The following is a 25,294-nucleotide window of genomic DNA, read 5'->3' on the forward strand; positions in this document are numbered from 1 at the left end:
TGATCACAGAACGTTCAATTTAATATGTTTGGTTTTTGCACTTACTATGTTCGAGTTACTTGGTAAAATACTGTTTTTCCTCAATCACACAAACGCAAATGAAATTCGACAGATTGTTTGTATACAGTAACAGGAACAGCTAGAACCGGTTCGAATAATCTTCGCGAGATAACTGTTGTTGTCATTACCGCTGTAGTTGTATTATTATTATAACATGTTGTTAATTCAGACATTATTATCCAATTAAATCAAACATAACAATTCAAACAGAAACAGTCTAGTTTCAAATGTTTTTTTTTTTTTACTAATCTGTAGAAACGTGTCCAGGCAGAATAACGTATAAAAAAGTTTTTTCTTATTTTTTAAAGAACGGCCTAGCCGCATCGCTTTAAAAAGACGTCAAAACTACGTTCAGAATGTTCCAGATTTCCGCTATGAATTAAACAGAACGAAACCACCTATATAAAAGTTCTGCTTTAAGCCAATGAACTTTTCAATTCATATACTTTTATTTTATTTATTTACATTTGATTATTACGGTCCAGTGCCGTATTGTCATCAATTCATATATGTTGCAGTTGATTATTGCAGTTGATTACCGCCAGCGTGACCTTAGAGGTCGTTAAGCCAAGAAGAAGATAAAGAAAAATTAATTGATATTTAATGCTTTAACGAGTTTCCCATGGCACCTGGGCCTATACTTTTTGCACTCTTCTCAGCTGCTGGTTGCTTTTCGTGCAAGTGAAAAACTTGACACAAGCAGTGCTGCCAGTTTCCTTCAAAAATCAATTTTCATTTTTCTTATCTTTTTTTCAGCTGTGGTCTCGGACTCTCCGTGAGCATTCATTTATTTTAAGGAGTTTAAGCTTTTAAAACTACATTCGCCTTTCAAAAAATAAAAACCGAAGCGATTTCATCGATTCATTTCACGTTCATGGTACGTCGCTACGAATGCCCAAAGTTTTATCAGGTGTGAATATTTGTTAACTTCAAAATCCATGTGCCACTGACAGCTAACCTAAAAAGCTACATTGTTTATATTCTATCTAGCGGCGTGTTCACTAGTGTGCTCCATGGTTGTGCGTGCTTTTTTGTTTGAATTTGTGAAGTTTTATTATTAAATCGTCTTCATGATGCGCGGTAATAGGATGTTTCATGCAAATGCACCACCCAATGCAAATGAAGACCACAGAAAAGTGGCATCGAATACGCATACTGCTGTACACATGGGTGTTGAAGATGGACTACGAATAAGACGCATTGCCGGTGGATATCTGGTGCAACACCCTCCGATGTTCTCTCCAGATGGAAAGTATGAAACACCTTTTAGTATAATTAGACTATCAAGCAAAAATGTCTGACTACAAATTGTTTTGCAGTTTGCTATTCATAATTTATGAAAATAACATACAAGCATTCAACGTAACCACAGGAGAGCTTGTTCACAACTATGAGAATACAGCAAACGGAAGCCTTTTGATTGGAATGGCAATAGATGGTACAAACAAATATGTATATGGTTGCACTATCGACGGTTTGCTCATTTCGTGGAAAATAGATTCTGGAGTACTGTGTGAAAAATATGAAGTGCTGAAAAACACTAAACTTAACGTCGAATCATTTCACACAATCTATGACAACAACGACACGGTATCATTCTTAATATTTGGTACATCATCCAAAAGATTGTTCCTGCAATATTGTCCACATAAGAAAAAAATACTGGAAGTTATAAATGTGAAATTGCACACAAAAGCCGAAGAAACCAACATCCGGCTTGAAGATTCGCGAATTGTAGCTGCTCCAGGAGGACGTGGATTGAACTATTTCGCCTTCTTAGCGTTCGATAGATGGTACTGGTGTCGATTAAAACCGACAATTTATGTGGATAGTCGCCCACATTGCAGTGGTGCGGTACCGCAAATACTAGCTTGTCACCCAGTAGAAGCAATTGTAGCTGTTGGTGACAGCATAGGACGAGTCGTGCTGTATCGAAACTTTCTTGAACAAAAACGTCCAATTCCTGAAATGTACCATTGGCATTCAACATCAGTAAAAACTTTGGCGTTTGGAATCAATGGAACACACTTCTACTCTGGAGGAGTAGAACGTGTTCTAGTGAAATGGAATGTGGGACAGCAGGAAAAAGCCGACGTCATTCCACGACTCTCCGACACAATCTTGCACATAGCAGTGGGACCTGAGAATCTCAAACTGGTATTGTGTACCGCCGATAATGGAATTCAAATATTAAATGCATTTCATAAACAAACTGCGATAGTGCAGAGCTTTTCAAGAATATCAAATCAAACAGCGGAGCATCAACTCTTTCCAGCAGGCTTGCGTGTAAATCCTAGAACGCAAACAATTGTTCTAAATGGTAGGGAGGGGTGCATTCAATTTTTTTCTACCTACACAAAAAGTTTGCTTTATACGCTGGATATAGCACAACGTAATATCAACACTATTGAAGATGCGGCAATGATCCATAATACGGTTGTGACAAATATTGCGGTTAATGCTTACTGGTTGGCGACTGTCGAGAATTGGAGTGACATGGAACATTCAATGGAAACTCGTCTGAAGTTCTGGAAGTACGATGAATCGCATCAAACGTATGTGCTTTGCATTAATTTTGAAAACGTCCATCACGGTGGGGTAAATGATTTGATATTTTCGAGTAGCACTCGCGAGCGGGATTTACAATGCGCTACAGCTGGAAAAGATCGACGCATAAAAGTGTGGTCGTTAGAAAGTATTCTAAGCAGTAATAGCGCTGCAAAATGTGTGTGGACGTGTGTAGGCAGTGTACACCATCGCAACCTGCCTGTAAAAACAATATCATTTTCGCAAGATGCTTCCCTGTTAGCCGGTGGATTCGGTAATGTATTATGCGCGTGGAATGCTGAAACTTTACAGTTAAAGTGCACCCTTTCCCCACCAAGTGGTTTTGATGGATGTGTCAATAGATCCATAATATTGCTACCATCAAACACAACAATGTCCAGGGATAGTCCAATTAGGATACAAAAAGAAGATTTATATGAAGATGCTCGCACAAAGATCGTATCTGAAATGATGGCATTGTTGAATGGGAAAGAGAAAAAAAATCTTTTTCCAAAAAAAGACATAAAGTCCCAGCAAAACCAACGAATCACGAATGCTGTTCAGCATACAAGAAGATACAAGACATACACCATTTCAAGAAAATTGAAAAAACTAATAGCGCAACGATCAACAGGAAACGTGTATTTAAATATGGCACAAAGATCTATAATGTATCACACCATGGAAATAATTTGTCAGACTACGAATGATAATCAATACAGAATGTGGCAGAACTTCGTCTCTTCCAGTCGAAGAAATGGGAACGTTATTCAACATTTGCGGAAAATTATAAACAATATAGGTTCACGAGCCTTGTTTCGAGAATATCGTCGATTGCGTAACTTTGAGCGTCGCAAGCTGCCATCTACGATAGAAAAAAATGTGGAACATGTATTTTTATGCAGAGCAGATAAGGACATATTTAACCAAAGTGCAAACAATGTCGCTTCACAGACAAAAGTTCCCAAGCCTGGGTTTAGAAAATATTCAGAGTGTCCCGTAACAAGTTTTGCTCAAATTCAAAAAGTGATTTTCTGCTACGGTCAATTTTCACATCTCCTTTTGATTTGTACCGAAAACAGATTAATCGTTTGGAATTTGCTCTCATTAAAAATACAAGTATCCGTTTTGCTTACTATTGATCAAATAGTTTTGGATCCATTCACAAATTTGATCGCAGCTTTCACAAAAAAAAATGAAGGTAAGATGCATGAAGGTATATTTGCGTTGTTTATAGCTACATATGTTCCATCTACAGTTCGGCGATTGATTTGTTGTGTCCTTTACCATTTTTGCACAGTTTATATATTTCTTCCTAATATACCGATGCCACTTTATCATCGAACCGCAATGCCGAAAGTATTTGGAGCAGCATGGATACCACGTCGTTATCCTCGATCGCAGTCATTCAGTGTGGATTGGCAGGCAACTTCACAGTTATTTTTTCTGAATGATAAACAGGTAAATAAAGCATGTTATGTATGTTAAGGTCAGTAGGGAACTATACTGACCTTAACATACTGCAAAAATAGATCGTATTATGATTGTTCTCTGTTTGTTTATTTAATATTTTTACTCAGGAATTACTTCAACTAGTTTCTGACAGTGACGAGGAGTCTCTAGGGCCGGTGGTATGCATGAATGAACCCACAATAGGACCTAATGCTCCCTTTTCTGCATTGTATAATAAGCAAACAAGTGGTAGTAATGTACAACCATTCGCGGGCATAGCACAATCTGATACCAGTTATGTATGCACCACAAAATCAGCACTAAAAGATGTAAGTACTGTTTTAATGTATATTTCGAAAAAAATTTAAAAGATTTCGAGTTTTATTTCATAATGTATGTGCTTTTTTATTTGCATTAAAAGTTGTAAGTTTCACAAACAACAATACAAATTATTACAAATTATTTGCATTTAAAGTTGTAGTTTTCACAAACAACAATACAAATTATTATGTTGGAATTTGTTTCTCTTGTACAAATGTCGGCAAACGGTATGGTTTAGTACATTTTGTAAAATTGAATATTGAAAAATGTTATAGTTTGTACTTTATTTATGAGCTAAATTAGGCTTCACTTGAAGAATATAATAAATAGCGCTTAGGCGGGACACACAAATTTATAAACATAATACTAATACATGCCTATTGAGAGCTACAGACAGCAGTTTGAATGTTATATCATATTCCACGAAGTTCTGCTACTTTTTATTTACATTTCCATTAGTCAATGATCAACACATGATCGATATTGTGTTTTATGTATCATTTGATATTGAGCTTTATGTATTGTTATTTAAAAAAAAATGCCGATAACTGTTTAAGGAGCATGATGTGGCATCCGTAAACACAGCATCATTACTGTTATAGATTTTGCAGCACTTTTTTCTTCGGCATTCGCAAAATGCGCTACATGGTAGATTGAAATAATTGATGTGGTTGGGCGCCAAATTTCTATTTTCATTACACTGTTTCTGAAGGCCGACGCAACATGTGTAGTCTATAGTTTCTACAACGACGCATGAGATGAATGTCGTGTTTGAAATATCGTAAGCAATGCCATTGAGGAATTTCTCTCATCGATTGTGCAGCCTGAAAAACACAGAAGAGAGAAGAATGTAGTGTCAAACAACTTACAGACTTACCGAAACGACGGAATAATTGGTAAATAAAACAAAACAATTTATTTACTTTTACACATACCTCTTCTGGATCAGCAAATATAAGACTGTCTACAATCTCTGGATTAGTAACAGGCCATCCCTTAACGGTACAATCTCTGAAGGAGCAAAACGCAATCAATGCAGAAACAAGAAATATGTATAATTTCATGTTTCGACAAGATGCTAATGATTATTTTGAGATCCGAAGCAACTGTTTAATCTTTTTCAAGATTTCGAATGTAACTTGCTTCCATTCATACAAACTTCAGCAACTTTATTCCTTTAAAGAAAATTTTAAAAACAACGTTTAGCTGTGTGTAAAAAAGAAAAATATATAATCCATTTAATATTCATAATCAATTGTAAATAAAATAATCCGTTAAATGATCAATTGAAACATTTTAATCTTCTACGAAAAAGGATATATGTACGGGTACATTTATACATAGTTTATTTGATGAAATATTGAAAACAAACACAAGTTAAATTTTGGCAAGTAAAACGATTTTTTCACATACATGCGTAATAAAAGAGACGAAAAATGTAGTTCGACGTAGAATCTATAAAATTGAGTGATACTAGATAGTGATACTAAGCAATGTATGTAGAAACCCGGTAATCGAAACACCGAAACACAACTTTGGACCAATTGAAATTATATGTTTTAACACAGTGTTTGATAAAATCATTCGAACGCACTTGATGATTATTTATCACGTTAAGAAACTCTCTGTTGTAAAATGATTTTAAATTGCTTATTATATGCGCACTGTTAAGCTATCGTTTTCTAAATGATACTTCATCAGCATTCCTCTTTCGCTTTTTATAGTTACATCCGTCGGCACACAGCTCCTAGTGCGCAAATCATAAGGAACTAAAGGAAAAAGAAGAAAGGAAGGGGAGGGGGGGGTCGAATCGAGGTGTTTTCCATGGATCATCTGCTGGCTGTCGCTTGCATTCTTGCATTCATTTATATTCGTTTATTAATTTTGAAAAGAATTTTGTTTTGGTTTGGAACAACAGGTTGATATAGTACTTTATGAATATGATTTTTTTTTTCCTTTTCGAGAGAGACGTCCAACCAATCAATATATGTCCATAAATTTTTCCATCGTAAATTAATATTATTATTATTTTTTTTTTTATTTGTGCAGATTATATCGTCATCTTCTCACACAATGGCCTCCATAAGCTTGCTGTGTAAGGATTTTCTTCGTTCGCTGCTTATAGATGGAACGGAAGGACGTCGGACAAAAAACAATTATTGCCAACCATCGAAACAGAAGACATTGGATGTAGCGTATAAAACTGCATCAGTCGCTGATAATGACAGGAACTCTGGCGCAGATGTAGGCATTGAGATGTGTGTAAGTGATGGCGAAGAAAATTTGCCGAACGAAGATAATGTTGTGCGGAGGAAAAAGAAAAAAACAACACGTAATTTGGCTTATGTGGAGGCTGATAGAATGATAGCAATGAAAAAAAGGTCTAGTATCACAGGTAAAGAAGAAGCTAGTTTTAGAAAATTACTAGATGAACCAATGGACTTGGTATTTTTGTAGTTGGGTACGATATTTTATTTATTAATGAGTTCAGCTCATTAATTATGTTTCTTTAAAAAATTTCCCTATTCACACGCCATACCGTTTTACATTATTTAATGTACAATGTAGTAGTGTTGATTTCTCATATGAGCAATCTATCTTCTGAATGTTCAGTAAAGTCTCTTTTTTCTCTGGAGAATATCGCCTATGGTTATAAATTGTAACCATATAATAAACGTAATTTTTATTGTTTTTTTTTTCCTAAACCAGATAACTTCTGCAAATAAAGTGTGGATATTGTGTGGACACGTACTCATGTTCATTCACATAATCCAGGTCCCTGGTAATTGGGTTAAAATAAAGAAACTTTTGAATTTCTTGTACAACTTTTTGATGTTACTATGTTAGATACTGTTAAGATGTTGTGAACTTTATATTAATTATATGTTCAACCACCAATCAATATTTTTATTTTTTATTTGATGGCTCTACGCCGGACTGTCCCACCAACCTATATGTTGATAGTTTTTTACTAATCGATAGCAAATGTGTTTCGACCAGTAAAAAAACAAACCGAATGAAGCAAAAAAAAAACAACCGAACGAATGAATAAGCGTATAATATGACGCATTAAACAAACACACAAACTTTCATCGAGTGACGTAGGTACGTACTATCACAAGAGTATGTTGGTGAATGGCTTTTGGAGATAACAGCTAGTTTGAAACTGGGCCTCTTACGAGATGGACGTGGTAGACGTGTCATCTATTGAATCTGTACAATTCCTATCACAAAGGGATTTATTTGCTATTTGGCATAATTATTGGACTTTCAAGAACGGAGCACTAGACAAAGAAATTCCCTGTTCTTCCAACCTTCGAGCTGAAATACGTCCTTACGGGAAAAGTCGTGCTGGATATCTCGGTGACCATTTCATTCTGGAATTATCTACCCATCAACCTGATTCGCGCCTGGAACTGTTTTTAAAAACTACGCCAACTTCGATTCCCAAACTTTCCAATTACTTATCTGCGATACGGACATCCTATAAAGAAGCAAGAGTGTATAGTGAGCTATTTCCCGAACTACGACGCTTTTCTCGTTTTGCACCGTTTTGTTTTTTATCCGAAAGAACAGAAGGCAAAGTGTTGGTGTTGGAAAATTTAGCCACAGCAGGCTATCAGAATTTTGTCAGTGTAGAGCTTGGAGTGCTGGATGAAGAACATTTAAAATGTGCACTTGCTTCATTAGCAAAATTTCATTCCGCAACGCTGCTTTTTGAGCAAGAGAAGGGTGGAAGTTTACTGGCACATTTTCCGGAATTATTGAACGAAAACGCATGGGTTCAACGAGAAAATAATCCTCGAGTAGAGGAACTCAATAATGCGATTGATGTTTTACTTGCATTCGTTGGTGTGATTGAAAAAGATGAGGAACGGTTACGAAAAGCGTTGCCGAGTGTTTCAAAGTTTATAGTGCAAATTTACGACCTTGTAAAACCCTCGACTAAGTTTAGAAATGTGGCTTGTCATGGAGATCTGTGGACTAATAATGTAATGTTTCGTTATGAAACAAATGAGCAACGGGTACCAGTGGAATGTTTGTTAATTGACTTTCAATTTATGCGTTATGCGCCACCGGCGTATGACGTAAACATGTTAATAACGCTTACGACCACTAGTGAATTCCGGCACCAGCACTATGATGAACTGACAAAATACTATTACCAACTTTTGGTAGCTGAATTGGAAAAACATACAACTTTGTGTTCAGAAGGCAATGTTCTATATTCCGAAGAAATGTTTCATGAGTCCTGTGCGCTGTACAAAACATCAGGGATGATTGAAAATTTCTTGATGAATCATGTTACTTTACTGCCGCGTTGTTACATAGATAACATATTTTCCTCTCCAGAGTGCTACGAAACGTTTAGTGGAACTGAAAAAATTAAGTTATGTTTGGAAGCTTTTCAGAACGATAACAATTATTGTAAAAGAATCACCGGTATCATAACCGATTTACTACAAATGCTGCAAAAAATGGTGCACTCATAGAGAGAATAATAGAAGGTTCATGTCCGCATACTGTTTGATGAATTTATTCATAATAATTTAAGAACACAAGCTTTTATCATGTGAGACGACAAATTTTAATACGCATATTTTAAACAATAACATTATTATCTTCACAACATTATTTGATATTTTGATTGTATACTGCAGAGGTTTCACTTTTTTAAGTGATTAGAGCACTTATCCTAATATAGAAAATAATAGAAATAAAATAAACGTTGTTTAAATTGATTATTGCTAAGCCGAAGCCATTTGTTTAACTTCTCATGACACAGTACATTATGATCACCATAAATGATACTGGTAAGACATCGTTTTAGAGAATTTTTAAATCTTACTATATATCCATTACTTTGGTCGTTTGGCAAAAGTTTTTGATTCTGAGATCGTTGGCTTAAGATTTACTTCATTGGCATACAATTGTTTCATAATTTCTTGTACATATCACTGTGATATATATATATATATATATATATATATATATATATATATATATATATATATATATATATATATATATATATATATATATATATATATATATATATATATATATATATATATATATATATATATATATAACAAATCTAAATAAGGCGTAATCGTGCGTAATTGTTCTTTAATCAATAATTAAAGAACAAAGCGGGACTATTTAATGTGGCATGCATACTGCAAATACGTACGCAGATGCGGAATTCAAGTGACTTCAATTCAATTTCGTTTTAAAATGAAATATTTCATGATATGTTGGGAACGATTTCTTGTATAACAAATGTCAAAATCAGCTGGTTTGCTTTGTACACATTCATGTGTCATGTGCCAAAAACGTTTCGTGGATGGAAAATAGCAATTTTGATATCACTCACTTTGCCATTATATTGATACGTTTATCGTTTATTAAATCAAACTAAGGAATATGCTGTAGAAAGAACAAAAAACGCCATTTGTGTCGAGAGGAAAGTGAATCTGAGAAGTACGGAAAGGTATCGCAAAACTGGTGAAAACAAAGGGAGTTAGTGTATGCTTATGTGGTTACCCTAGATACCAAGTGCATTTTCGATGAACGCTGCAATAGCTTAAGCTATTTAGTGGTATTTGTAGAAAATTCCCGTTTCTTCAATTTTGCCATTAAAAGTCGAGCGGAAATGTTCAGCTCTTTACGGAGATACTAGAACATTTTTAATAATGACTCAGCGAAATTGTTGACAGGATTACGTCACAGGGAGAAAAAGAACGTTTTTATTTAACCTAGTGGCCCTGCAAAAGTACAACATTCATTCGTCGGTGAATATAGACCTGCAATATTTTGTACACAATACAGGATAGATTTTTTGCAGACTGCATTATTTAAAGTTCACGAAATATGGATTTGCAGCTGGCAGATATCGTAGGTGACGAAGACATTCAGTTAGTTATGGAAAGAAGTAGACAACCTGCTGCACAAGTAATATCTTACAACTTGAAACGAGTAAGCGAAGAACCCATCGGGTACCTAGCAGATCATTTTATTCTAAACGTCATCGTTGAAGACAATTTGGTGCATAAGATAGAACATCAAGAAGACCATGAACGTACCTCTGCAACACCTGCTACATGTATTGCAACTGGATGTCAAGAAATTTCCTTCTTCATTAAGATGTTACCGGAGAGCAACCACAAACTGGCTGAATACATAACGGAGATGAATTGTTTCGAAAAAGAAATTTTCGTATACAATAAGCTGCTACCGGAGCTAGCACAATACTGTGACGGCATTGGAAACGTTGTACCGAACGCCTATCTTACAAAATCGAGCAAAATGATTGTCTTTGAAGATTTGAAACGGCAAGGATATAGCATGATGATTGATAGAGGTGCAGGTTTATTAAATCAGTCACACATCGAAATGGCCTTACAGACGATCGCAAAGTTGCACGCAATGTCTTTAATATATGAAGAACGAACTAAAACAAGCCTTGCTCATTTAACGGCAAAGCTGTCAGGAAGTACAACGAACTTGTTGAAGGAAAATGTGTACATTAACAACGATGCGTACGTACGAACTACAAATCTTGAAAACTGTATTCAAGTTATGTGCGAAGTAGCTAAGAGGATTGATAAATATCGGAATTCGGAACAGCTAGAATTTATACTAAAACGCATTCCAGTAATAGTACGACGTATTTATGACTTCGCCAAACCATCGACAATATTCCGTAATGTGTTAAATCACGGCGATTTATGGTGTAATAATATTTTATTCAAGTATGAAAACAATGAAAATGGATCAAAAACAGGTAATCTTTTCACAACATACTAAAATAATGTTCTATAAACCCAAACAGGTCTTGCTGATCAGTTTTTGTGTTTATTTCTTTCAGTTCGACCAATCGATGCAAAATTAGTGGATTTCCAGTTCTCACGCATCGCACCACCTGCATACGATGTGATGGCTCTTATTATGATATCAACGCTAAGCAGCTTCAGAGGGACTCTTCTAGAAGGCTGGAAGGAATTGTATTATAACAGTTTGGCTGCACAGTTAGCCATAAACCAGCTGAAGGTGGCAGAACTTTTACCACGATCCCAGTTTTGGGAATCTTGCACTCACTATCATTTAGCTGGCTTGATCGAAAGCTGTATGTACTTCCATTGGCCACCAGAACCGGATTGTTATGAAAAGGATGGAACTATAGAGGATGCCTTTGATTGTCAAACGAATTCTACCGTGTTTGTAAGAGCTAGTATACGTGGGTTTGAGAAGTATGAACAGTATCGTACACGTATAAGTGATATGATCACACAAATTGTGGACAACTACGTCTTAGAACAATAAATCGTTTTGTTTGTATAATCCCGATAAAGACAATAACAATTAATACAATTAAAGACTTTGGTTGGCCTGGGGTTTGATTGTAATATTGCATATATAAACATTGCATATATATTTTTGTTTACTATAATGTGAATACAAATGTACCAAAAAAGGTATAATTCAACGAAAACCTTCTTAATATGAATAGATGAAAGACCACTAAACATTGTAGCTGTTCAATAAATAATTTTGGGACATTACATATTTACGAAGGTTTGTCCACAATATTCATGTAACCAGAAATTTTTTATGTGCTGCGATTTCGATTTGGCAATATAGCCACACAGCTTTTGCGAAGGTTTTGACAAACGCATGATGTAAATAAACAAGAAAATGCATGTTCAGTGTTGTAAAAGAATGTGATACCAGTTAATAATTGCATGTGATTGAAACAAACAGATCTACAAAATCATCAATGGAACTAACCTGCTTATGCTGTTTAGCAGAAACAACCGTAACGTTTAAAATTTCAACTAGATGCGATTTTCGAGTGGATGAATGTTATGACAATAATCAATCAACCAGCATGATACAGCTGGGCGAACTTTACTCGCAACTCATACAGCTTCCGCCTCCACCAGAGAAGCTGTGCGCAAAAATCCAACAAATTTGCGGCGAAATTTGTTCTCGATGCGTAGTTATGCTAAAGGATTTTTATCGATTTCGGACGAGAGCAATAAAGGCATACGAAGAATTGCAGACGAAAGCGAATATTGCTAAAATTATCAACAGTCTAGAGCAAAGTTGTGTTGAAAGTGTGGAAGCTGAACAAATAGACGAAGATTTGGAAAATCATAACCTAAACATTCCAATTGACCAATTTCAAAACACTACTGGTAGTACTTGTAGCAATTGCGAAAAAAAGTTGAAGGATCACAAACGGATTACAATGCACAAAAAAATGCATTCCAACGACAAAAAGCATAGATGCAGACAGTGTGAAATAGAATTCACAACTGAAACATCTTGTTATAAACATCAGCTAAGAATCCATGGCAAGGTTTGGTGCCGTAATAAAAGTCAAACGATAGCAACGAATACTAAAAATACGAAGCTTGATAAACAAGGCAAAACTGAAGTATTACACGTAACAAAAAACATTAAAGCAGAACCAGCACAGCTTATACGGAGGGCAAGATTTTGCTGCGACATTTGTTTAAAAACTTTCACTAGAACATCTTCATTGAACCATCATAAGCAGGTGTTGCATGCTGGAGTACGGCAGCACGTTTGTCACATATGCGACCGTACGTTTGGAAAAGGAGACTCGCTAAATACTCATCTGGCGCTGCACGTTGGAAAAAAATATCGATGTAAGCTTTGCAATAAATCATTTGCCAAAAGTAGCTTCTTGCGAAAACACCTTGAGGAGCACGAGCTGCCTGGTAGCAAACGAAAATACACATGTGTAGTTTGTTCGAAAAGATTCGCTACTATCAGTCATTTAAAAGATCACGAGTTGATTCACAGTAACAAAAAACCTCATAAATGCAATCACTGTGAAAAAAGCTTCCGTCAAAAGCAACAACTAAAAGTACATACTTATCAACACTTTGGCAAGCCGTTTCAGTGCATGTACTGTGAAGTGGCGTACACATCTCCATCTCGACTCCAAACTCATGTGAACAAACATCATCCAGGGCGAGAGCAAATATCCATCAGCAAATTCGGCCTCGCAAAGGTCGCAGATGCTAGCACTGTATCACAACCTGATTTTGGGGACAATACTGTGAACGAAGAAATATTGAACGAAATTTGCCATCAAATCAATTCAAATCCAATAATATTGGAAAACATAGATGCTGGTGGTGTAAACTTAATCTGCAATGAGCAGAACATATTCTTAAACGAATAAGACGCTCGAAAAGTTTAGAAATACAATCTTCATCTATGGCTCTTCAACCTCAAATGATCTTGACTTGGCTTAGCTTTCAATTAATGCTTCATTGACTTAGTTTACCTTTGGTTGCGTATTCAGTACTGCGTACAGGGAGACGGTCGTGATGGATTTCGATATCGCATCCCACCGTGTGAAGACTACAACCGCCGTTACCGCATCGAAAATATTGAGACATACAACCGAAACATTTTCTTACGCCATCGGACCCTTTTATGCGTGTTTCGCATGAATTTGATATGGACGTAGTAGGAGACGGCACCATATTTGGTTAGGTTATCTACATCTTTATCTTAGTGTTCAAAACTGAGACCTTCTATAAAAGTTCATGGAGAAAAGGTGTACATCATCATTTCAAAGCGGATTGTGTAAAAAGAAACAGTTTTTAACGGATGGACCCCCAAAAAATTGGATTAGTCGAGAATGATATAGTTGATCTAGTGAAGTGTTACATACAGGATAAAAGGAATCGCGTCAATGGAAAGTTTAGACTCGTTTCCTATCAAGTGAGACGTATAAGCAAAGAACCAATAGGCTATCTGGGCGATCATTACTTGTTGGACGTAAATTTGCGTGAAAAAATGGTACATTACACACCGGAAGAGGAGGAAAACTATGCCGAAGAAGAATATATAAGTTTTTTCCTAAAAGTTATTCCTGAGAATGTGCCGAAATTAGCTGACTACATCAAGGAAATGGGGTGTTTCCGTAAGGAGATTTTGCTATACAAGCACGTCATTCCACGGCTTCAAGATGTCATGATCGGCACAAAGCAATTTGTTCCTACAGCATACTTTACGAAAGGCGAACGATTGATAGTGTTTGAAAATTTGAAATCAGAAGGATACAGCATAGTAGAGCAAACAAAAAATCTACTAGATTTTGATCATCTGAGAGTAGCTCTGCAGGCAGTGGCCAAGCTACATGCATCATCACTCATCCTTGAAGAACGTTCGAAAACCCCAATTCCGGAACTCTTTGTTGGCTATCTCAATGAGAATGCCTATGTTGACGACGATGATTATGTGCAAAAGGGCAATCTCGAAAATGCCATACAAGTGCTTTGTGAGATGATCAAGAAAATTGAAAAATACGCGAAATCAGACAATTTAGATGAAATATTGGAAAAAGTTCCCGCTGTAATTCGCAAGATATATGACTTTTCCAAGCCCTCCACAGTTTTCCGCAATGTTTTAAATCATGGCGATTTGTGGTGTAACAACGTAATGTTTCGATATGATATGATTCCTACTAGTGAAGATAGTTGCACCAATTGCGAAGGTAAGTTTTGCAAGTTGATTTATTATATGCGCTACTATCGCTGCTGCGCTATCAACGAGCCCAACTCCTCAAATAAACACATTTTGTTTGGTTTTCATCACGTCACATGATAAGGCCACCAGACCGAGGGACGTAAAGCAACATCGGATCGTGAGGATCAAGCAGAAGCCCAGAAAGATACTATCATCGACGCTGCAAATAAACAACAAACAGTTGCCAATGGTGAGCGCCGCGGTCGGAAGAGTTCTTCTATCAAAAAACCTAATCCTTGTGAGGTTTTAAATTTGGGCAATTGGTCCACACCGGGTGCTGCTCGTCCATCGAGTTGCATACTGATCGACTTCCAAATTGCTCGCTATGCCCCGCCGGCCTACGACATTTTATCTTTCCTTACGTCAACGACAACACGAGACTTTCGGAAACGTCATCTCGCAGAGCTTTTGGATGTCTATTACGATGCTCTGCAGGTTGAACTGGATTGGTTTCATCGAGACGTGCGAGAAGTTTTTTTGAACGGTTCCCCATCCTATCTGGATTCTTGCGATCACTATCAACTCGCTGGATTAATCGACAGTGTCCTGTATCGGCATGTTACAATGCTACCGATGGAGCTAGTCGCACGGTGTCGCGAAGAACACCGATTACCGGGCACTGTAGGAACTCAGTCACCGTCTGCCAAGATGGACATCTGTCTTGAAGCCTGGGCACAATACGAAGAATATCGAAATTTCATGACGGATATGCTATCGGATTTGGTTGATCGATACATTTTGCTAGTTTGATTAACCTTAATTTATATTAGAGCGGGTTTAACATGTATGTAAATTAAAATGTAAAATATGATCAGACCATATTAATTTCAGTATTTGTATTTTAACAAATTTCTATCCCTCAAGTCTATTGGTCTGTTATGCGCCTTCCGTCTTGGATATTTCGACATTAATTATGCAAACGACACGTAAAAACGATGTTGAATATTTTCAAGTAAAAGCATGCATATTGGAATGGTTCTAGCACACTCAGACTATAATACATTTTGTAAACAAAATGTTTACTAGCTGAACTCATCGAAGCTTTACTATTTAGTCACTAAACGCTCTTATTCTAATAAAATGCTAAGATTAAGTGCTCACTACTTCGAAAAAATTTGATAGTTTTCTGCGTAGATAAGTTAAATACCGTTTTTGTCTACGTGCTTTCAGGCATATATCAGAACAACACATGGATGTCGTGTATGTTTGAACATGAAAAAGAGAGTTGAATAAATTATGATACACCTGCTCGTGCTGTCCAGCATGATACGAATAAATGGTTTAGCTAAGGGAGATTATTATCAAGCTGATTGGCATATTGACTTAGATTAGGGTATTGCATATTAATAGTTGGACGGTAAAATACATGTGACGTCGAAAGAAATATTTAGTATCTAGCTTGTTCGTGGTTAAACCAGTCGTGAAATTTGAATCGGATATGCGGTTTACGAATATTGTTAAGGAATACTTGATAAATTCCACCTTTCACGGAGTAAAATTTATTGCTGATGATTCTTACCATGTATCAGAACGGTACTACTTACAGGAGGCAGGAGTTCAAACATTGCAGCTTGAAGCAAAAGTTAATCATATCGATCTATTCTTGTTTTTCTCCTATAAAGCATTTTCTGGATTGCATGTGTTATAATTTCTTGGGTTGGTTCTGCATTTCTCATTGATGCCTCCCTCGAAGCCTTTCAAACCAGTGCCATATCGTTCGTAGTAGAAACAAGTTACCGCGATTGGAATACTCGTTTTCCTTCCATTGTCGTATGTGAAATGAGGAACATGGAACGGATTCAAGCAATTGCTGATAAGTAAGTATGGGCGTATCGTAACATCGTAGATGCATTACTCATTCACGGCTTAATTATGTAGACTTTGGGGTGAAGATCATGACTTCGCAATGGAGGAGGTTTTAAATGAGATTGGATACTTTCGAGGCGAATCATATCATACAGTAAACGAATGTGCGGGAGAAGATATGGCAGAGAACTGTTTTTTCGACAACTTCACTGCGTACGCAAATCTAGTTCGTAGTACATGTATGGAAACGTTGGAAGATTGTTATTGGAACGATAAACCATTTGATTGCTGCCGATATTTCCAACCGATGGAAACGGAATTAGGTCTCTGCTACGCAGTTAATTCATTGCAAACGAGTGCAAAACACCCAGTCAAGTTGAATATGATTTCTAACAAGCACACGGGACCAGGTAAGCTAACAATTACAGTTCTCACTGAAGCGTACGTGTATACGATTGGAGAAGAAGAGGTACCAAATTTGATCACTCCAAAGTCGGACGTTCTTCTCGTCGACCACTATATTGCCTATAAACGACACATTTCGATAAAGGATATCGAAAATGATCCAGAAGCAAAACAAGTCAGCGTGGCGCAACGCAAATGTCGATTTCCTGACGAAAACAATCTCAACGTTCATCGGTATTACAGCTATAGTGCATGCTCGGTTCAGTGCCGAAAGGACAAGCAAATAAAAATTTGCAATTGCACAAGCCATCTAATGCCCAATACAGGTAACTTATACGTTTTTGCTCCATTCGATTGCAATTCTTCTTTGTAATACTTCATATACCCAGATCCTTATTTAAAGTGCAACATGTCTGGACTAATTTGCCTCAACGAGCATTACGAAGATCTTACTATTGTAATTCCCAAATGGTCGATAGGACGTAAAGGCGTCGTCTGTGATTGTTTACCTTCGTGTACCGAAGTAGACATAGGAATCGTACATGATTCCCGAGAGAGTATATTTGACTCTGACCGTCGCTACTCTACGATTGAGATTCAATTATCTGCACTACCAACAGAGCGATATAAAAGGAATGTTGTTCGCGGAAGGCTTGATTTAGTCGGTAAGTACAATTGTTGAATTGCCTGTTACGTACGACGTGTTAATACTTTCCTTTCCTATAATTTAGTATCAGTCGGAGGCACTACAGGACTTTTCGTTGGAGCTAGTTTATTGTCGTTTGTGGAGATTTTTTATTATTTTACCATTCGACCCTATGGAACACGATTTTTAGTTAATGTTCAACCATTAACAAGGTAACAAGGCCAAGGTAACATACATTTGGCGAAAACTTTGACGCCATACAAAACTCAAACCAACTAAGGTGTGGTGATCTTTTTTATACGCATAATATAGCTTATCATACTCATTCTTACATGAAATTCTGATATATCTGCTATTGATTTGGACAATGTGCTGTTTTTAAATGAATATTAAATATTTTCTTTACATTTTGTATTATGATATACTTTCGTGTTCTTGTCTAGTGGTGGTATTGAAATAAAATGTCAAACGATCGGACATTAAATAATGTTCTGATTGAAATGATGGATTGGATGACGCTTTAAGTTTAATACACGTGTTCATTTATATTAGATAAGCGACGTCGTTGTGCACATGTTGCTGGAAATTGTGGGTAGTTTTCAGATTACTAAGTGCATCCAGGTGTTGCCAAAGCATACATGTAAAACCAAACTCGTTATCAGTCTTCATTCTTAAGTACGTAACGACGAATCAATGACAATGCTACAATCAAGATTTAAGTGTAGGCTTACCGGTATTATTTGACCAGAGAGTAAGATAGAGCGGCACAGGTCCACTTGCACTAAACTGTTACTCAAACCGATAGATAAGCATCCACCACACAGCCAAGTTAATAAACCATTGCGCTTCTAGTGCACGAGCACTTGAGCCATTGTCCTTCTAAATCAACGGGTTTGAAAAGCAATGTATAAAAAGTTATACTGACACACCTGTTTGAACCAGCCAGTGACAAATTCATTGGACTTTGTTGTTTTGCGAGTGCAACTTTTATCTATAGCTGTGGTTTGCCAATTGGTCAAAATGATACCAATGAAAAACAAAGATAACGGCAGACTTGAGTTTTCTTATACTTAAAGTATGTAAGGAGTTCGCTCCAGAATGCATACGTCATCAAATCTACAAAAAATAATGTTCCTGTTAGATGCGAGTAGTGCATGTGCACTTATTTCATATCTATAAATAATAGGAACAGAATATATTATTTGCTACTCATTGCATCATATTCTAGCAATATTGGTTGCCCAGGTGTAGAACTCATTTCCTTATCAGCATTTACAACTACTTGCCATTTGCCTCGTGGCTGGAGTGAGAGCTATCGCTTACGACTGAATACCAACGGCTGAATCTTATGGTCGATTCATTTAAACCGTTCAATCCCCTTAGTCAGTTGCAATTCTCAAAACGCAAAACCACAAATTAAATGCTTTCACAACAATTAAATCGCTTTACCGCAGTTAAACATTGTAATAATAAATATCAAATCTATAGATACCTTGTTTTATGCATTCACTTTTTGTTAAGAAACAGGTCAATCAACAGGACAATCCCTCCTTGTAGGACGATTCGAAATAATATATTTATATCCGGCCCTTCTCACATTTCTTTCTTTTTGTTCACAAAATGGTAGAAGCATTAGTAACAGAGTATCAAAACATTTTAAATTTAGAATATGCTGGTTGTCTTTGTAAACTAATGTATGTTTTATTTCAAATTAAACTTTTATATTCTTTCTATAAAATATCTTCACTTTTGCAACATTGTATTGATATTTTGGTGATTGTTACTTAGTTATAAATTACCCCTTTGGCCGTAATAAGTAAATATCTATAGGTGAAAATCTAGTGGAAATCTAGCAAAAAATGCGAATTCGAATGGCAAATATTTTAGAGACCAGAGACAATTCGTAAAAGTAAAATATTGCATCGTTTGTTGAAATTGTATTTTTCTCTTTCATTATATTTTCAATATTGGAAAAAAATTCAAATCATTTATAAGCATATAAACAACACATATTCCTATTGATCACAGCATAGTTGTGAGGTTTGTTAAAAGATTTCTCCTTCATTTTACGATTCGTATATTCCCAGTGTTTTTTCAAAATAAGTAATTGCCCACGTATTATGAAGAAAGGGCTCAATGAAACACAAATCCTATCATTTCAATACAAACGGTATTCGGAAACTTACTGAGATCTGAAGATGAATAACTATCTCGCGTGTTTGCGTGCATTTCCGAGCATTGAAGAATCATATCAATGTGTGATATTGCAGAACCATGTCAACATCAAGATATTAAAGTCTCACTGACCTGTGAAGAAAGTTGGAAAAGTAGCACAAATAAAACACAAAACTTTTAAAATATATCCGGTCCGGAGGTAAAAGCGACAACAGCAGGGCACACTGTGCATCAAATCCCTTCCGGACCGTTCCATGCTAGTGAGGACTGACTATCCAACTATCGGCGTAACCAAGTAGGTTGCCAAATCAAAAAGAAGTACTTTGGTAGTGTGCACTTCATTCATTTACTGTATATTTACCTTTTCAAACTTTTTATAGCTGCCTAACTGCGTTACCTACTCCAAGGTTCTGTTATTGTAAACAATTTCTCGCGTACCGGTGGTTGTAGAAATGTCTGCATCAGCCAGAGTATTCTGCAGTTCGCAAATGTAGTCAATCACGTTATGGATCACCTCAAGCTTGGACAATTTTCGGTTTTGTTGGCCCATCAAAGGTACCAAGTCTTTAAACTTTGCTAAATACACCTGAATTTCAGGGTCGTTCTCGCATTTCCGATGGCGTTGACGCACACGGCCGCTTGTTATGGAGGGAACTGAAGCGTTCGTAGCACAATTCACGGCGATAGATTTCATTTTGCAAATATTGTGCACGGTTTTCTACAAGGGCAAAAATGGTAATATTATTAATTTGTCACTTGCTTTAAACAATTGGAACACTTTTGCAAGAATATTGTACACACGCGTTTTTTTAATCTGAAATATTAACAAATATTTCTATAGCTGAGTCAGTCGATTTCTTCAGAAGGAGCGTTTGCTGTTAATGCCTCCGTGAATAGTCTTGATATGTTTATAGGAACATAGATCGCGGCATCTTTATATACGTTTCCAACCAAACAAAACTGCACGGGTACGCATACAGCAAACTACACTACATTACACAAATGGTCAAATTAACGCGAAAGGTTCAAAATATGAAACATTTGAAGTACAGTAACTTGAACTACACACCGTAATACATCTACTTATATCATATAGAAATATGTAGAATACACTTTTACGTTCGCGCACTTTTTGTTGTAATAATTTAACTCAAACTCAATTTATGCTACACGGATGCAAAAGGCAGAGTGATTGTCATTTATGTCAGTTAATCTATTGTTCAGGTTATGCCATTAAGGCTGGTGTCATTGGTGGTGTCGCTCGGTGGTATCCCACTAGTTGCAAGCAAGGTGTTTATAATATACCAGGTGAATTTTTGTCGATTTGACAGATCGACATTTTTGGTATATATATGTAAGGTTTGTTATTGTTTTTACACATGTTTTACAAACAAACACATTTATTGTAGTAAAGAATGCAAAATACACACTATAACTAACTGTATGAATAAAATTTTAGCAAACTAAACTAAACTTAATCTAATTAAAACTATCCAGTAATGAGATTAGATTATTCGCAAGTGTAATGAGACAAAAAAACACCAAGGATGAAATATACTTTAAGCACACGGCAAAAAGCAATTAAAAACCAAAAATAACGTATAATTAATGTATAAATCGAAAAGAATTAACTGTTTTCAAACTGGACGCAAAGAACCACGCAAATCAAACGACACGATTTTCTCTTTCTACCAGCACAGACAAACTGCTTCTCCGACCAAAACATTGGTATACTTCTGTATACTTCTGTCATGTGGCGAAACGTCAATTTGCTCTAGATAACTCTACCTTCTAATTTTATAAATACCTTGATCATACCCCCAAATTGTGCCACCAAAAGCAACCAAAAAAATTGATTTCGTTGCACGATGCCTTGCAACAAATTGAACTCCCTTGTATAACCGCATTTTTCTGAAAGTGACAAATTAAAATGTAAACAGATGATTTGTAAACAAGGATATTTTTTCATAACAATCAGCTACAGCATCATCAGCAGTGCTGCAATCATAAATTCGGAACTGCTCTGGTAGCAGAATGCTAAAGAACAACTTCCTTCTTCGTTTGTTTACATTCGATTGTCAAACCGAAAATGGCGTACGACAAATCTGCCGAGCAATGACACCCCAACCAATCTGATGAACAAGGATGATCAAACATTTTTCACGCTTACTTTTTTATTATAGTGCATCTTGGCATTACAATAACTCAATTAAATAAAGAATAAACAAATAAATAAAACCAATGGAAGAAAGCAATCACTCGAGAATTGTACGAAATAAGATTTACACAATTATTTTTGAACAGGCCAAAATTCTAACTGACGTCATTTTCCACGTATCGTACTCCCATTTTGTGTGTGCTGAACTCAATTCATTTTCTCCCTAGGTTATCCCTACTGGTTTTGTTGTTGCTACAATTATTATATTTTTTTTTTCTTTAAAGTTAGTTGATCATGATCGATAGCTCAGTTTTACACAAGTTACGGGAAATAAACAGATCATGGCATCCAGGAGTTCGATATATGGAAAGACGTCCTGTGATCCGAATTCTTTTTATTTTCCATAATTGGAGAAAAACTGAGCTATCGATCTTGACAATCCATCGTACTTCTGGCTGTAAAATGTAAGTAGATAAATTGTATATTGCAAAACATAACCAAAAAAGTTAAAAAAAAAACAGGATTCGACACACGGCAAGTTCGGTACCCAGTATGAGAAATGAATAAGAAAAAACACGACCTGAACAAAATAAGTCATATCTTTCCTTTAATGGAAACAACATATGTGATTTTTACAACGTTGGAATCAACGTGATATGTTACAAGACAACCAAATCTCTCATATTTAGACCGCGGGCCACGAGACAAATCAAAATCAAAATTTCCGGTTTTTCAAATCAAACGAATATTTGTCTCGCTTTGAATCGCTTTTTGAGAACCTGGTGCATACACAAGTTACCAATACAGGACAACGGCGAAAAGCTGAAATCGATTGATATTCTCTAACAGTTTCTCATCGATTTCAACAGTTAGAAATTCCCTGTGCCCGGAGGCTTGTTGCTATATTACATATGAAACTCAGGGCATCGCAGGGCAGGCCATTTTAATTATAAAAAATGAGCTCATGAATCATGAGCTCACCTATCATACAAAATACCATACCTTGGTGCAGGATGTTTACCTAGGTTGTCAAAAACAAAATGGAGATTCGATGAAATCGTACTGTGATGTTATTTTCTCCTTCCACATAAAACATCATGTTTGACATTTTACGCACGTGTGCATGGTATAATCGAATAACTCTGATTTGTTCAGGATGCCGGTATAGTTCATAAGTCCATTCAATGGGTTTGTTTCCTCATTAGCTAAATTAGAAAGTTGAATTTGGAGGTCGGTAACTGAGGTGGTGTTCCGCGGCACTATATTTCAATGTATTATACTATTCTGAACAAGATATACTTCATAACAACGTAGATCTTGATGAGCGAAAGAATAAATAACATTCGTACGATTTATGTGATGTAATATAATTATATCCGTGTTTCGAATGAATGAATTTGATTTCACTTGAATATATTAAACTGATAGCTCTCCGTAGTTTCAATTTAAAGAAAACTATCCTAGGCAGATGTAGTAATGGTGATCTATATGTTTTCTATTCCAGGAAGTAATTTAAAGCACGCATTCAAATATGCCACGGATTGCTTTGGATGAAATGGAACCATCGCACAAAATATGGACCAGGCGATGCCAGAGATGATCGTGATCAGAGTTAGCTTCAGTGAGTAGAAAATGAGCGTAAGAACTCGTAAGATTTGTACGATTTATGTGATGTAATATAATTATATCCGTGTTTCAAATGAATGAATTTGATTTAACTTTAATGTATTATACTGATAACTCTCCGTAGTTTCAATGTAAAGAAAACTATCCTAGGCAGATGTAGTAATGGTGATCTATATGTTTTCTATTCCAGGAAGTAATTTAAAGCACGCATTCAAATATGCCACGGATTGCTTTGGATGAAATGGAATCATCGCACAAAATATGGACCAGGCGATGCCAGAGATGATTGTGATCAGAGTTAGCTTCAGTGAGTAGAAAATGAGCGTAAGAACTCGTAGGATTCGTACGATTTATGTGATGTAATATAATTATATCCGTGTTTCAAATGAATGAATTTGATTTCACTTGAATATATTAAACTGATAGCCCTCCGTAGTTTCAATGTAAAGAAAACTATCCTAGGCAGATGTAGTAATGGTGATCTATATGTTTTCTATTCCAGGAAGTAATTTAAAGCACGCATTCAAATATGCCACGGATTGCTTTGGATGAAATGGAACCATCGCACAAAATATGGACCAGGCGATGCCAGAGATGATCGTGATCAGAGTTAGCCTCAGTAAGTAGAGAATGAGCTTAAGAACTCGTAGGATTCGTACTATTTATGTGATGTAATATAATTATATCCGTGTTTCAAATGAATGAATTTGATTTAACTTGAATGTATTATACTGATAACTCTCCGTAGTTTCAATGTATCGAAAACTATCCTAGGCAGATGCAGTAATGGTGATCTATATGTTTTCAATTCCAGGAAGTAATTTAAAGCACGCATTCAAATATGCCACGGATTGCTTTGGATGAAATGGAACCATCGCACAAAATATGGACCAGGCGATGCCAGAGATGATCGTGATCAGAGTTAGCTTCAGTGAGTAGAAAATGAGCTTAAGAACTCGTAAGATTTGTACGATTTATGTGATGTAATATAATTATATCCGTGTTTCAAATGAATGAATTTGATTTAACTTGAATGTATTATACTGATAACTCTCCGTAGTTTCAATGTAAAGAAAACTATCCTAGGCAGATGCAGTAATGGTGATCTATATGTTTTCAATTCCAGGAAGTAATTTAAAGCACGCATTCAAATATGCCACGGATTGCTTTGGATGAAATGGAACCATCGCACAAAATATGGACCAGGCGATGCCAGAGATGATCGTGATCAGAGTTAGCTTCAGTGAGTAGAAAATGAGCGTAAGAACTCGTAAGATTTGTACGATTTATGTGATGTAATATAATTATATCCGTGTTTCAAATGAATGAATTTGATTTAACTTTAATGTATTATACTGATAACTCTCCGTAGTTTCAATGTAAAGAAAACTATCCTAGGCAGATGTAGTAATGGTGATATATATGTTTTCTATTCCAGGAAGTAATTTAAAGCACGCATTCAAATATGCCACGGATTGCTTTGGATGAAATGGAATCATCGCACAAAATATGGACCAGGCGAT

At 36.1% G+C, this 25,294-nt stretch overlaps 7 protein-coding genes across 7 annotated transcripts; 6 read left to right on the forward strand and 1 right to left on the reverse strand.

Moving 5' to 3' along the window:
- The first annotated feature begins 1,148 nt into the window (after positions 1–1,148).
- LOC126565966 (uncharacterized) lies at positions 1,149–6,837 on the forward strand. The gene is made up of 5 exons (XM_050223166.1): positions 1,149–1,312; positions 1,380–3,808; positions 3,908–4,068; positions 4,188–4,388; positions 6,430–6,837. Exons 1-5 carry the CDS (start codon positions 1,149–1,151, stop codon positions 6,835–6,837), a joined length of 3,363 nt encoding a protein of 1,120 aa, XP_050079123.1.
- LOC126565705 (uncharacterized) lies at positions 5,064–5,444 on the reverse strand. The gene is made up of 2 exons (XM_050222908.1): positions 5,316–5,444; positions 5,064–5,204 (listed from the first exon to the last, which is right to left on the reverse strand). The coding sequence occupies exons 1-2, from the start codon at positions 5,442–5,444 to the stop codon at positions 5,076–5,078; spliced, it is 258 nt and encodes an 85-aa protein (XP_050078865.1). The 3' UTR covers positions 5,064–5,075.
- A 725-nt stretch (positions 6,838–7,562) lies between the features above and the next one.
- Positions 7,563–8,873, forward strand: LOC126565967 (uncharacterized). Its single transcript, XM_050223167.1, has one exon. It carries the CDS (start codon positions 7,563–7,565, stop codon positions 8,871–8,873), a length of 1,311 nt encoding a protein of 436 aa, XP_050079124.1.
- A 1,381-nt stretch (positions 8,874–10,254) lies between these two features.
- On the forward strand, positions 10,255–11,745 carry LOC126564672 (uncharacterized). The gene is made up of 2 exons (XM_050221758.1): positions 10,255–11,167; positions 11,252–11,745. The coding sequence occupies exons 1-2, from the start codon at positions 10,255–10,257 to the stop codon at positions 11,704–11,706; spliced, it is 1,368 nt and encodes a 455-aa protein (XP_050077715.1). The 3' UTR covers positions 11,707–11,745.
- Positions 11,746–12,160: 415 nt separating this feature from the next.
- On the forward strand, positions 12,161–13,600 carry LOC126564616 (zinc finger protein 677-like). The gene is made up of 2 exons (XM_050221695.1): positions 12,161–13,280; positions 13,362–13,600. The coding sequence occupies exons 1-2, from the start codon at positions 12,161–12,163 to the stop codon at positions 13,598–13,600; spliced, it is 1,359 nt and encodes a 452-aa protein (XP_050077652.1).
- A 434-nt stretch (positions 13,601–14,034) lies between these two features.
- LOC126565859 (uncharacterized) lies at positions 14,035–15,709 on the forward strand. The gene is made up of 2 exons (XM_050223068.1): positions 14,035–14,923; positions 15,038–15,709. The coding sequence occupies exons 1-2, from the start codon at positions 14,035–14,037 to the stop codon at positions 15,703–15,705; spliced, it is 1,557 nt and encodes a 518-aa protein (XP_050079025.1). The 3' UTR covers positions 15,706–15,709.
- Positions 15,710–16,393: 684 nt separating this feature from the next.
- On the forward strand, positions 16,394–18,028 carry LOC126565968 (sodium channel protein Nach). The gene is made up of 5 exons (XM_050223168.1): positions 16,394–16,488; positions 16,578–16,772; positions 16,834–17,492; positions 17,556–17,831; positions 17,898–18,028. The coding sequence occupies exons 1-5, from the start codon at positions 16,394–16,396 to the stop codon at positions 18,026–18,028; spliced, it is 1,356 nt and encodes a 451-aa protein (XP_050079125.1).
- The last annotated feature ends 7,266 nt before the right edge of the window (positions 18,029–25,294 follow it).

The sequence above is a fragment of the Anopheles maculipalpis genome, chromosome 3RL (assembly GCF_943734695.1).
Source record: "Anopheles maculipalpis chromosome 3RL, idAnoMacuDA_375_x, whole genome shotgun sequence".
In the NCBI taxonomy this organism is placed as follows: Eukaryota; Metazoa; Arthropoda; class Insecta; order Diptera; family Culicidae; genus Anopheles; species Anopheles maculipalpis.

What these genes read in the sequence shown, in the direction of transcription:
- LOC126565967 (XM_050223167.1), top strand. Translation starts at nt 7,563, where the DNA reads ATGGACGTGGTAGACGTGTCATCTATTGAATCTGTACAATTCCTATCA.
- LOC126565968 (XM_050223168.1), top strand. Translation starts at nt 16,394, where the DNA reads ATGCGGTTTACGAATATTGTTAAGGAATACTTGATAAATTCCACCTTT. An exon ending in TCTTACCATGTATCAGAACG is followed by an intron (nt 16,489 to 16,577) that starts GTACTACTTACA and finishes TCTCCTATAAAG; the next exon opens with CATTTTCTGGATTGCATGTG. An exon ending in ATTCAAGCAATTGCTGATAA is followed by an intron (nt 16,773 to 16,833) that starts GTAAGTATGGGC and finishes TTAATTATGTAG; the next exon opens with ACTTTGGGGTGAAGATCATG.
- LOC126564672 (XM_050221758.1), top strand. Translation starts at nt 10,255, where the DNA reads ATGGATTTGCAGCTGGCAGATATCGTAGGTGACGAAGACATTCAGTTA. An exon ending in TGAAAATGGATCAAAAACAG is followed by an intron (nt 11,168 to 11,251) that starts GTAATCTTTTCA and finishes TATTTCTTTCAG; the next exon opens with TTCGACCAATCGATGCAAAA.
- LOC126565966 (XM_050223166.1), top strand. Translation starts at nt 1,149, where the DNA reads ATGTTTCATGCAAATGCACCACCCAATGCAAATGAAGACCACAGAAAA. An exon ending in ATGTTCTCTCCAGATGGAAA is followed by an intron (nt 1,313 to 1,379) that starts GTATGAAACACC and finishes ATTGTTTTGCAG; the next exon opens with TTTGCTATTCATAATTTATG. An exon ending in CAAAATCAGCACTAAAAGAT is followed by an intron (nt 4,389 to 6,429) that starts GTAAGTACTGTT and finishes TTATTTGTGCAG; the next exon opens with ATTATATCGTCATCTTCTCA.
- LOC126565705 (XM_050222908.1), bottom strand. Translation starts at nt 5,444, where the DNA reads ATGAAATTATACATATTTCTTGTTTCTGCATTGATTGCGTTTTGCTCC. An exon ending in TATTTGCTGATCCAGAAGAG is followed by an intron (nt 5,205 to 5,315) that starts GTATGTGTAAAA and finishes TGTGTTTTTCAG; the next exon opens with GCTGCACAATCGATGAGAGA.
- LOC126564616 (XM_050221695.1), top strand. Translation starts at nt 12,161, where the DNA reads ATGGAACTAACCTGCTTATGCTGTTTAGCAGAAACAACCGTAACGTTT. An exon ending in TCAAAAGCAACAACTAAAAG is followed by an intron (nt 13,281 to 13,361) that starts TACATACTTATC and finishes CTCGACTCCAAA; the next exon opens with CTCATGTGAACAAACATCAT.
- LOC126565859 (XM_050223068.1), top strand. Translation starts at nt 14,035, where the DNA reads ATGGACCCCCAAAAAATTGGATTAGTCGAGAATGATATAGTTGATCTA. An exon ending in TAGTTGCACCAATTGCGAAG is followed by an intron (nt 14,924 to 15,037) that starts GTAAGTTTTGCA and finishes TCACATGATAAG; the next exon opens with GCCACCAGACCGAGGGACGT.